Source organism: Castor canadensis, chromosome 2 (genome assembly GCF_047511655.1).
Source record: "Castor canadensis chromosome 2, mCasCan1.hap1v2, whole genome shotgun sequence".
Taxonomy (NCBI): Eukaryota; Metazoa; Chordata; class Mammalia; order Rodentia; family Castoridae; genus Castor; species Castor canadensis.
The window spans coordinates 185793729-185805864 of record NC_133387.1 but is presented as its reverse complement, the minus strand read 5'-3'; the positions used below and the strand labels follow the sequence as shown (position 1 = coordinate 185805864).

The 12136-nt window shown below is 41.3% G+C and overlaps 1 protein-coding gene across 6 annotated transcripts in view; it reads right to left on the bottom strand.

The window, feature by feature from the left end:
• Positions 1 to 728, bottom strand: part of Cadm1 (cell adhesion molecule 1) — a 317257-nt gene extending 316529 nt beyond the window's left edge. For 4 of the 6 annotated variants that reach the window (XM_074066681.1, XM_074066682.1, XM_074066683.1 and 1 more), the window contains exon 1: positions 567 to 728. In XM_074066681.1, coding sequence (XP_073922782.1) covers positions 567 to 696 — 130 coding nt within the window. In that variant the 5' untranslated portion in view covers positions 697 to 728. The remainder of the gene's footprint in view (positions 1 to 566) is intronic. The other 2 variants (XM_074066685.1, XM_074066687.1) reach the window with 1 other exon arrangement.
• Between the last annotated feature and the right edge of the window lie 11408 nt (positions 729 to 12136).

The following is a 12136-nucleotide window of genomic DNA, read 5'->3' as shown; positions in this document are numbered from 1 at the left end:
GACACCGAGAGAGGCAGAGCGCGGGGCGCTGAGACAAGTCTGGGGACGTCCTGGGGACCGGTGAGAAGCCACGCCGGAGGTGGCGGGTGGCCAATCTGCCATGGGGAGGATTCGGGAGATGGAGAATTGGGGGGCTCGCTGGAGCTTTGGGGGCGAACGGGCAAGCCCAGGAAGACGGAAGGACCTGCAAGTTACGGGGACAACAGCGAGTTTAGGAGGGTCCGAAAGATTTGGGGGTGCCTTCGATCCTCCCCTTCCCCCTGTACTCTGGTCCCCGGCCCCCGTTCTCACTCCACTCCTCACCCCGCGCAAGCCAGGGAGAAAGGTGTGGGTGCAGCCATCCCTGAGGACTCTCGCTCACAAGCCTGCAGGCAAGCGGAGAAGGCGAGCGCCGACCCTCCAGCCCCTCTCCACCTCAGCCCTGAGTTTCCTCTCCACACTCCCTCCGCTCGGGATTTAGGAAGTGGGGGAAGGTTGTCATGGAAACGTTTCCCCCCTCCATGGCTACCGCTACTGGGGTTCCTGGGAGAAGATTTCGGAGCCAACCGGCCAGTGCCCACACCTACCTGTGGGGATCAGTGCCGCGGCCGAGAGGAGCAACAGCAGAAGCCGGAGCCCGGGAGGCGCCGCCGCCGCCGCCACCACAGCCGCTGCCGCCGCACACTGGGATCCGCTCGGCAGCACAGCACTCGCCATGTCGGGCACCTGCCTCAGACTGGCGGCGGTGGCCGCCTCCGGAGCCCGAGCGGACAACTAATGAGATGTTAATGACATGCACTGAAGGCGGAGTCCGGTCCAGCCAATCACAGTGCCTCGAGCCCAAGCCGGCTCTCGAAGGACTCGCCCCCTCCCCCACCCCGCCCCCTGGCGCTGGAGTTCGGCGGCGCGCCCGCGCCACCTAGGGGCGGAGCTAAGGGGAGGGGCATATGCAAATATGTTTACGTTAAAATTCGTCTTCGCTTCTCCCGGATCAAGGAAAAAGTGTTCTCCCCCGCTCAGGGTAGGAGGGCTCGGGCTCCAGGGGGCGGGTCCAGCTTCCCGTACACCTTTATTAGGAATGTTTACAGCAATCGCTGCATCAGACCAAAGACTAGAGAGTCTCCCTTCGAGGTGCCTCTGCCCGGTACTCCGTCTGCATCTGGCCTGGAAGCCAGACGTTGCGAATTTCCGTCACTCACCTTGCACGAAGGAATAGATCTTTGGGAAGCCGGGGCTGTGTGGGAGAGGAGAATGAGAATGCAGGTCTCCGGATTGACACAACAATCTGGGAGAAGTGCATGCGTGCTTTGCACGTCCACGTCCGACAGAGCGGGAGAGCCCGCTGACAACCTAGCGGCAGATTTGGGGATAGTTGGGGGACCGGAACGGTAGAGTCGGGCTCTGAGATTTTTTTCACTGCCTTGGCTGTAGATTCTGGGTGAAGCTGCCTTCAAAGGGGGCATGCTCAGACTCCCCAGCTTGCTGAGGGTCTCCTCCTGGTTTTAATATGTACGTGTAAGTGACATATATGTAATATGTATTTAAGATTATACGCACACAACAAAATCTACCGGGTTAAGGCTGGGGGTCGGAGCGGAGGTATGGGGAAAGGGGACATGCTGCGAACATAAGGTCTACAGTGTTCCTCCTTCAGGGCTCAAACCCTCCCACTCCTTTCTCTAAGCCCCTCAGTCCTAAGGCAGCTGGGTACCAACAGGTGCTCTCAGCTTCCCGGTGTCTCTAGGACAGGTTGTCCTGTTGAAGCGACTTGCACCTCTGGACTCTCCCCGCCTGAAATTACCTTTGCTTTCTTTTCAACCAGCAGCCGGCTCTCTTGTTTGTCTGCTTTTTAATTACTTATTTTCTTCCCTTCTAGAAGATCGTATGCGCTCTGACCCTCTGCTGCTCAAGCATCAAATTGAAGGACGAGCCATATTAAGTGTAAAGGTTTATAATAATTTAAGTATTCATAGAATGCAGAATAATAAGATGTAGGAAATACAATTTGCATAATAAATATCAATATCACAACAGCTAAAACAAACCATGACAAATTATCTGTGGCTAAATGTCCAAGAGATGACTGAATGTAAATTGCTAAATCTGAGCTATAGTCTAGAAGAACTGCATCAAGTGACTTCCCCAGCCCTCTGTCCTCATCTTGCTAAAAATAAATAAATAAATAATACCTATCAAAAAGGAAGCCAAGATCTGCCAACCCACCAAATGAGTTACACTTTAAAACAGCCTCCCATTATCCATTATGCATAAACTAATTTGAGACTGCCCTGTCTTCACAGCCCTGGATATTCTGCTCTGTAATTACAGACCCGGATGCAGGAACTGCAGGCAGTCCTCCAGAAGTAGGGAGAGCTCCAGCAGGCAGATCACAGCACATAAAACAGGAAACCAAGACCACAGGGTCACTAGGATAATGCTCAATCTGCAAAGTCTTACCTATTGTTGCCACCTCTGGAAGTGAAGCGACCTGGATCAGAACAAAATCAAGATTTAAAAAAAAAAAAATCAAGGCCACCTGTATGCAGAACAGGATGTGTAATCTATAGCCTGTTCCTATAGTCAGGAACACCAGTACAGGGCCGGGCACATAGTAATGTTAATATTTACTATTGTTTTTATTACCGCTCTTGTGATTTTGAGTTCTTATTATGCACTTTGCATGCATAATCTCCTTTAATCCTTGGAACAATCTCCAAGGTTTGTACTACTATTATTTCCCATTTTATATTTTTAAACATGGTTATAAAGATTAAACAGTGGCCCAAACATCACAAACTCTAAGCTGTAGACAGAGCCCATGCAACTAACCACTATGCTGTACTGTGCCTCAATAAATATCTGGTAAGTAAATGAATAAATTTCACATTGCCATGCATGAATAATAAGCAAAGGATAACTATATTTTTAACATAAGGTGAAAATATGCTAGCAACCCAGAAACTTTTTTTTTTTTTAAATAACAGGATTGCAGTAGACTCCTAAGGAAAAGCATTTCTCATGAGCCTGAAGCTCCAAGAGAATCTAGCCAGGCCCCAGTCCTCCCACACTCAGAACACAGTATGGGGACATTCGAAGATGTGGAGTGTTTTCATCTCCTTTCATTCTCTTGGCACATCAAATGAACACCTACTCAAATTTCCAGTTGGCAAAGAACAACATGGGACATTTCTATAGGAAATGCTAATGCTGTATGACTTACCTCATTGGAAGAATGCAAATAGCTTTAGAAACATCCACGGAAATGCCACCTGTGTCATAGGATTAGGGAACTTGCACATTCGGTTTCCCAGGTATAGAAACTGAGTCCCAGTACACCTTTCACACTGGAGTCCACATGGGAACCAAAGTTGAGAATTTAGGATTAAGCTGTTGCTACTCTCGCCACTAGCCACGCTCCTCTCCCACCCTCAGCTCTTTCACACTAAAGATGTCGCCAAGTGACTTAACATATGGAACATGTGAAGAACGTATCAAATTCCCACAGCCGCTAAGTACAAGTTATGACTACTCTAGCTTTCTCATAGTAAAGCTCGTCATTTTCTGCTCCATGGACTAGAACTCCTCGCCAAGTACAAGTTCCAACATTTTTTCCCCTTGCTACATGGATTGAACCAATTTTGAAAACCAGATGGTGTTTTTGCCATTTATAACTGATAATCAATTGTTTTGTGAATTTAATTTTTCAAGAAAGAACTGAAATACTTATCAGAATTACAATCTGGGTGCTACTTGTGTTAGAGTAAAATTGCCAAAAGCACTAAGAGCTCAGCTTTTTTTTTTTTTTTTTTTGAGAAACTTTAGAGACAGAGACCTTATATTGTTTGCCTTCATTTCTCAACAACAGCTGAGAAATGTGGATAGACATACATGGTAAATAAGCATTAAAGGGGAAAATACATCAGCAATAGTGACAACTACCTGCATCTTGCTTCTTAAAAATGTTCATTTTTTGTTTTGTTTTGGTGGGACGGAGGTTTGAACTCAGGGCTTCATACATGCAAAGCAGGCATTCTACCACTGGAGCCACACTTCCAGTTCATTTTGCTCTGGTTATTTTGGAGATGGGGTCTATTTGCCGTGGTTGGCCTCAAACCTTAATCCTCCCAGTTTTAGCCTCTCAAGAAGTTACAATTATAGACATGAGCCACTGGGGCCCATCAAAATGCTAATTATTTTAATACCTATCTATAAAAGCAATAAAGAAAAATTTTTAGGAAAAGGAAAACAGTATTGTCTTGCTATTAGATTAAGTACCTATAGAAAAGTCTATAATATGGTTTAATCCATGTTATAGACTGTATACCCCCAAAATTCATGTAGTAAAGCCCAGTACAATGGTGCCAGCATAAATAAAATAAAAATACTCAGCACATCATCCTTGGGGGGAATCAGTCTATAATTCTTTATCAAATACAAAGCCAAATCTACATTTCTAAATGAGTAATTTAACCCTCTGCCCAAAGGTTTATTCCTCTAGAGTCATAGAGTTGACAACAAACTCTTGAATATCAAGACTCGATTATCAGTTTAAAGAAAGAAATGTGTTGAAGTAGGTTGCAGAAAACTACACATAAACTGGGTCAAGGAGCAGCCCCAATTCCCATGGAAGGAAAATTTACCATAGGGACTCAAATCGTAGTTTGTTCCAATCAGATATCTAGGAATATATTCAGATATAAGTGGCTGATCCAAATGGGCATTAAACAGAAGAAAAAAATTACAGTGTCTCCATGGAAGCGTTCTGGAAATATAAAGGTATGTGAGGTGTGGCAACTGTCCAGGAATTCAGAATACTGTAGGAGAGACAGATATACACCACAATTATTATATATAAGAAATGTTTTATAATATGGACACACAGCTCTGTGTAATGGAAAAGGGGGCACTTAAATATTCTTAGAGGGCAATCTACACAATAGGAAAACATTCACATGGGAGAATATTCTTCAACAGTGTCTTAGAGGTTGAATAAGACTCCACGAAACAGTCAGGGATACTACTAGGACAAAGAAAAGGTGTGACTACAGATAGAGGTCATTTACAAGGCTCAAAAGCTTGGGAGAGCCTGGTGTAAATTTGGGGAAATACAATAGAATGGCTGAATTGCAGGTTTCCAGAGGACAATTGGCAAGAGAAGAAGCTAGAAAAAATATACAGGGACCAGGCAATGCCTTCACGCTAAGAAGTTTCCATAGTTCTTTCTTTCTTTTTTTTAAATAGGTAATGGGAATCCACTGAACTAGTAGAATTGTATAGCCAGATATTTACATTCTGGCCATATTCGTGCACGTGTTCTGGTGGTAGTGTGAATAATGAATCCTACATTTGCATTGCAGTAGGTATTGGTACCAATCACCTAAGACAGGGAGGGCTGTATAGAGGAAGTCTGCTTGATGGTTTATTGTTTGTTTAGGGGATGGACACTAGGAAGAAGATGATAATTTCCCTTTGGATCACATTGGCTTTGAAATGTATGAAATACTCAGCCAGGCAATAAGTCATCTGAAAAGGTAGTCTAGAACTTTGGAAAGCCACTGAGCTAGAATCAAGAGCTTAGGGATGGAAGCCAAAGCCATGGACTTAGAGGGTGGAAGGGGTGGGGAACTCACCCAGAAGGGGTATTTTGGAGGACTTTGCAAAAACAAGCCAAAAATACCACTATGAAGAATGCCAATTATTTAAGGAGCAGAGGAACTTGGGAATAGAGAAAGAACAAAATGAGCAAGAAAGCTAAAGATGGAAGGGACAGTGATTAACCATGCCAGTTTCTACAGAGGTCAAAGATTCTTGGATGTTGGCATTAGAGATAAAATCCCCTTAGGCTGAGGTCAAGTATGTGACCAGTCTCACATCCATGTAAACAGTCTGATTAAAGTTTGACCAAACAAGGTGAGGGGTATGTGCTAATTTTGCTTATCCTGCCAGCAGGGCAGGAAGATATGATTTGCTAGTGATTTTCTAATATGAAGAAATAGCTTCAGAGTTTTTCAATTTGACATTCAATTTCATTGACACTGACAGACAGCCTTGGGTAGAATAGAGGGATTTTTGCAACTGAGGAACTCAACTAATTATCACATACAGACCTTAGTTTTTAGTTCCAAACTAAAATATGATTGGTCATGGTACTGCAAAAGTTTTCTCCCATACTTTAAAAGTCATATTTTCCTGATATGATATCATAATTGTCAGATGAGGCTCTGTGATAATTCCACAACAGTACAACCCAACTTCCCAGGCAGCAGGATTTCAGCAAGATCCATTAAAGGCAGACATTGATATCTATAGATTTTCATAAAGCTGCAATATAAAATAGCCATATTATGAATATGAGATCGTATCACTCATGCTGCTAAGAGATGACAATGGTAATATAACTCTTTGTAATGTGAGCTGTAAACAGGACAAGTTCTGAATTGGAAATGTCTTGATAATCTATCTTGCAGTCCCAAACAGGAAAAGTTTTTAGGAGAATGTTTTTAAAAATCTATCCTTGGGGTCTTATGATGGTCTTGTGTAAGTTTTTGTGTTTGTCCTTATGGTCTCACCACTTTAAATTTCCCAAATGCATTTTGAATTGGATATTCGACTTTTATTTCTTCTTATTATTGGTTATTGCAGCCTGAGTAGTGAGCTACTTAGAGATTTGTATTTTTGCACCAAAGTGCCCATGTTTGTTGATTCTTCAGACTCTGTCAACTTAAATCAAACCCTTGTCTGACTTTACAACAAACTCTAAATTTCCGAAGGACTGTATGTAGTTTAGCAATGCAACTCACATAGAAGTCAATGTCTGGCTAAATCTCATGTAACTCTTTGAAAATGTAGGGGTTTGTCAAAAGGGTTCCAGAAAAGGAATAATCATCTTACTCTTTTTCAGATTTAAATAGGTTGGTTTTTTTTTTCTCTGTAAAAGTTATTTTAACTCTCCAAGGATGCCTTTCTATCAGTCAGCAGGAACCCCACGTGGTACTTTGAATATCTTCCTTTACCTGTCCCTAGACTGTGAAGAACTGAAGTTCAGTTTGTTTAAAGATCATGTTTTGAAGAAAAGCAAGGCTTAATTTCAGTCTTTCATGTTCTCTGACAGCATTGTCACAAGCTAAGCTATTTCTCTAAGACTTTCGTTACAGTACTAATATCTCTCAATATATTTTATTTATGTGGCTTGGTCTGTGATGAATAACACATTTATGCAAAAATCTCAATATATCTACGAGATGCCAATACACAAAAGGGGCAAACTCTCCAACAGTGGAGTTAATAAAATGCAGTAAATAGCATACAGTTTCACAGGCAATTAGTACAGTGCGTGACTTCAATTACAAAAAAAAAGCCCTTATGATTTCTAGTAATTGTTATTTATCTTTCATCTGAAGTGTTCCTCTCATCTGCATTAGCTTTGGCCTAGAAACAGCATTGTCAATGGGGAAAGTACACAGTTTCTACTCATGTACTAGGAGGAGAAAGAAAAATTGAGGATCAGGACCCGAAACTAACTCCTCTTCTTAGAGAGCTACTCCATGGGACTTGGGATTGATCTTACTCTGCTATGCCATCCCACCAGAGTCAATTACTTAGCTTCTCAGTTCATGCATCCAACCTGACTGGTACATTTTCCTTGCTAATGTAAAGGAGGAGTAAATCTCATGAAGTCAATTCCAACGTAAAAAGGTCAGCAATTCCAAGTTGGTAAGTTCTCTGGCATATTAGTCTCCTAAAAAGGTACTTTGCAAAGCATGATTATCTTAACATCAGATGCCAACAACTTACTTTTATTCCATTCCTACTTGATCATAGAACAAGCCCAAGGGGGAGGAGGGAACTGGTATTCCCAGGTCATTTTTCCAGCCTTCCATCTCCAGGCAGTGACAATTTGTCACCGTCTCAGTCCTAAATGATATCCCAAAGAATCTAAAACTTGATATTCAGAGAACCTAGGAACATTGTACAGAATATTCAAATGACTCTGTCCCCTCTTTGCAAACTCACAAGGCATCCATCACACTTATATTCAGGGAAACAATGTTAGGCTGCTAAATTACATGTGTTCAGCATCTATCACAAATAGAATTTCTGATTTACAATTTACAAAATTATCTCTTCCACCCTCTGGGTTTGCATTGTGGCTCATCCAGAGGCTTTTATTCAATATGTGTTTTGTTATGAAGATGAAAAAGAAAAAAATAAAAAAAACCCTTCTTCCTTTCCCTCTCCTCCATCTAATGCACTAATAAAACAACATCTTTTGATTTAGAAGAAATCCTATTGAGGACCTAAAGGCGTGTCATCGCTGTGGCATCACTTCTTCATTATCTGATTCTTTTCCCAATTGGCAGTGCTTTACAGAGAGCCACATTCTTTCAAAACCAATGATGAAGAGGTATTTGGAATAAACAGAAGAGCCGTAGTCAGTGAACTCCTCAGATTGCCATGGATTGTGACTTTTAAAGCCAGTTCCAAGGAACTCAGCCTTTTTATCTTCAAATGTTCAAAATTAATTTGCCGAGCCATACAGATGGGCTTTCTTCCTTCACTAAAATTGACTTTAAAATCACTGAAGTTTAGACTGTGCTTACCATACAAAAACAGAAAGGTGGTTATTTCTTGTGCCTCCCCCCTTTATGATTTTATTGATTTATTTATTTTGAATAATTGAGAAAAGAGGTGTGCTCTGCAGAGGGCAAGAGGCCTCCAGCTAATGCACAACCATCGAGTACACAACACCAGCTCAACTCAATTATCTGGGGTCTGGGGAGACTCCAACCTGCTCATTTTCTGTTTCTCACAGGCAGGCTAAAAATCACCCAAATGGAACTGGTTTGCTGAATCAGGTTACAATGGCCAATTCCATATTCTCATCATTTTCAAAAGATTGCTTCTCTACTGTGAAAGGCATTGCAGATAAACACACACAAACAAAAAGAAAAAAACCCCACTCTTTCCTTGGAAAAAATGCAAACTTATAGACAGCTTAGCACCCTGTATGCCAGCATTTCCAACAAAACCCCCAAAAGTCAAAATCGTTGAATGGCCATCCAGAGAACAACCCAGAAGTCACAGGACCAAGATGAATAACATGGTCTCTACTCATAATATAGTCTTTTTATTTCAGGGTTTCTATAGGATTCTTTCTAAGTCTCTAAGTCCCCATACAATATATTATTTACAAACACTTCGCATTTCAGTTAAACCCTCTGCTCTTGAAGGAGTTATCATATTCTGGAGGTTAGTTGCCAATTTTTTTGGTTATTTAGCTTGTTTATTAAGGGGAACAAAGCAAAAAGAACAGGAGAAAGCTAAACACTATGGGCCAGGAAACGGGTTAACTTAACTTAAATGCATAATTCATCTTTTTAGTAGCACTTTCTTTTATTTCTCCACTGGTAGGCATATCATACAAAGGGACTTTTCTGGCAGCAAATTTTGAAATCAGCTTATTTTGATCCTAAAAAATTGTTATAAGGGGATGTTATTTGAATTTTTACTGAGGGGATCCAGATTGTCAAGCTACTTCACTGGATAAAAGAAATAATACAGATAGGATCTGTATTCAAATACTATATTACTATTTCTCCTTGGTCAGTTTGAAATGCATTTGACAAAGGTATACACATTTTAATAAAGCTGAGAAGTGTGGAATAAGAAAAAGAAGCATTGATATTTCCCCCAAGGTTTAAGGTATTTTTCCCCTAATATCTCTTTCCATGAAGCTCAAATATTGAACAGGCCTGCCTTCATCTTCCTTCACAATGGCTTTCTTGGGTATTTTAAAATTAATCAGTCAAACAAATATTTATTGACCAATATACTATGGTGAGCACTGAAAAATATAAAAGCTATACAAAACATGATCTCTTGTTTCAAAAAATATATAATTGAGTTAAAGAGAAAAAGTCTATAAAAAGTTAACACCCGAAGTGAAGCCTAAATATGAAAAGCATCTAGTATGTAGAGGAAAAAAGCTAGCCTAGTAATATTTAAATCTGTTAAATGATTCCTTATTGTGCAGACATAATTATGTAGAGAACCAGTTTAGGTCCTCTATAGTAATGAAATCAAAAGATCTTACATAACACAATTCACTATAAATACAACCGAATTTCAAAAAACATGATGACATTTATATATGCAAACAAAATGTCTATTAATGTTTCTGTCTCATTATTCTGAGTTGTCAAATTGGAAAAAAAGAGAAAAGACCAAAACTAGATGTTACATTTGCATGTGGTTTCAGTTCATGTGACACATTAACCTTCTTACCTTTCTCTCACTTGTTTCCCTCCATTCAAAATCCTGAGAATACTGTGTTAGGCTAAATAATGCCCCCACGACAACCCCAACTATCTCAGACCTAATCCCTAGAACCTGTGAATGTGGCTTTATAGGGAAAAGAATTTTATGCAGATGTGATTAAGGTAGTATCTTTATGGGGAGTTTACCCCCATGAACTCTTAAGTGCAATTGCAGTTATCTTCCTGGAAAGGAGGCAGAGAGAAACTGGACGTGCACACAGAGGAAAAGGCACCGTGAAGATGGGGCAGAGATTTAAAGACAATGGACTGTGAACTCTGGAACAATCAGGCCACAAACCAAGAAATGCCAGCAGCTACTAGAAGCCGACGGAGGAAAGGAACAGCTTCTCCCTAAGCCTCCAGAGATAGTGCAGCCTTGCTTATACCTTGTTTTGGGCCCAGTAATATGGATTTTGGACTTTTGGCTTCTAGAAGTGTAAGAGAATACATCTCTCTCATTTTAAGCCACAGAGTCTGTGGCAATCTGACACAGTAGCCTGGGATACAAATAGACACACCAATGTTTATTGACTGTTCACTATGAGCCATTTATTCTATAGAAGACATCTCATTTAATTCTTGCAATAACTGTTATTGTTATTATTATCATAATTAGGATGAGGAACTTGCAGCTTAAAGAACTGAAATAACTTCAAATATCCACCTGATTTCAAAGCCCATGCTCTTTATTTACATAACGCCATATTTTCTGAATGTCTTTCTTTTTCCTTGTTTATTACTCTTGTGTAGGGTTAGGACAACCCAGGCTGATGTACAGTGTAACCAGCTTCAAAATGTACACATATGGATTTCTTTCATTTTTGTGTGTTCAACAGGTTCTATTCTAATCTAATACAGAAGCTCAGATACTCCCACTTCCTCTTGTGGTAGAACCTGGTAGTGGGAGTCACCCAATGGAACAGGCCCATATAGCTTGGCCCCTATCTTCCTGGTAAAGTCATCACTCAACACCAGAGATGGAAATTTCCTCCTGGTCACTGCTGCAAACACACGGATATGAAAACTGTGCATTGCTAGTTTACATTTTGGCAAAAGAGGGTTTCTGATGGAGAAAAGGGGCTGATATGGGGAGGGGGAAGTTAATCTTGTCTCTTTTTCCACTTCTTCTCTTTGATGGCTACCCTGGCTTTGAAGTTGGGCGAATACACAGCATGGTAGGAGGGGTATGCCAGCTGCCCAGACACTACTGGCAGAAGACTGAAGAGCTATTGCCTTCCCTCCCCAGCCTGGAAGGTGTGCCCTATTGCGATGCTTCGTCCTTGGGGTCTTCCACACTGAGAGCTGCCAAATAACAAATCCCAACTGTTATCCTGGTGGTGAGGCCTTAAGCAGGAGCATCTGGGAACAAAGATTTTCAGACTCCAGCATCGTCTTCTCAACTAACCCTCTCCAGGTCATCATCTGTGATATCACAAAACATAGTAGAACAGGCCGTCTCTTTTTCTTGCTTACTCCCTCTTCTCACACCACTTGCTTTCCAAATTCTTTTGCAATCTCAAGGGCTGACCTCTCTAACTCTTCTTCTTCTTTTATTTTTATTTTTATCTGTTAGCACGTAAACTTGTACTTGATAGTTTCAAGCCACAAGCTTTCATTAAGTACCTACAATATACAAGGCAATGTGCCAAGGTTTGTGCTGAAATAAAGCTGTGTTTGGTGCCAAAGAAGTAAGTCCAGCAGATGCATGGAAGGGTCAATGAGCAAGTAGCAAAACACTGGGAGTAGAATCCAGCCTGGCTTTCCCTGCAGGAAATACACAGGCTTCCAGAGGATAGCTTCCTCCTGAAGTAGACCACTCAGATACCAACCAAACACACCCC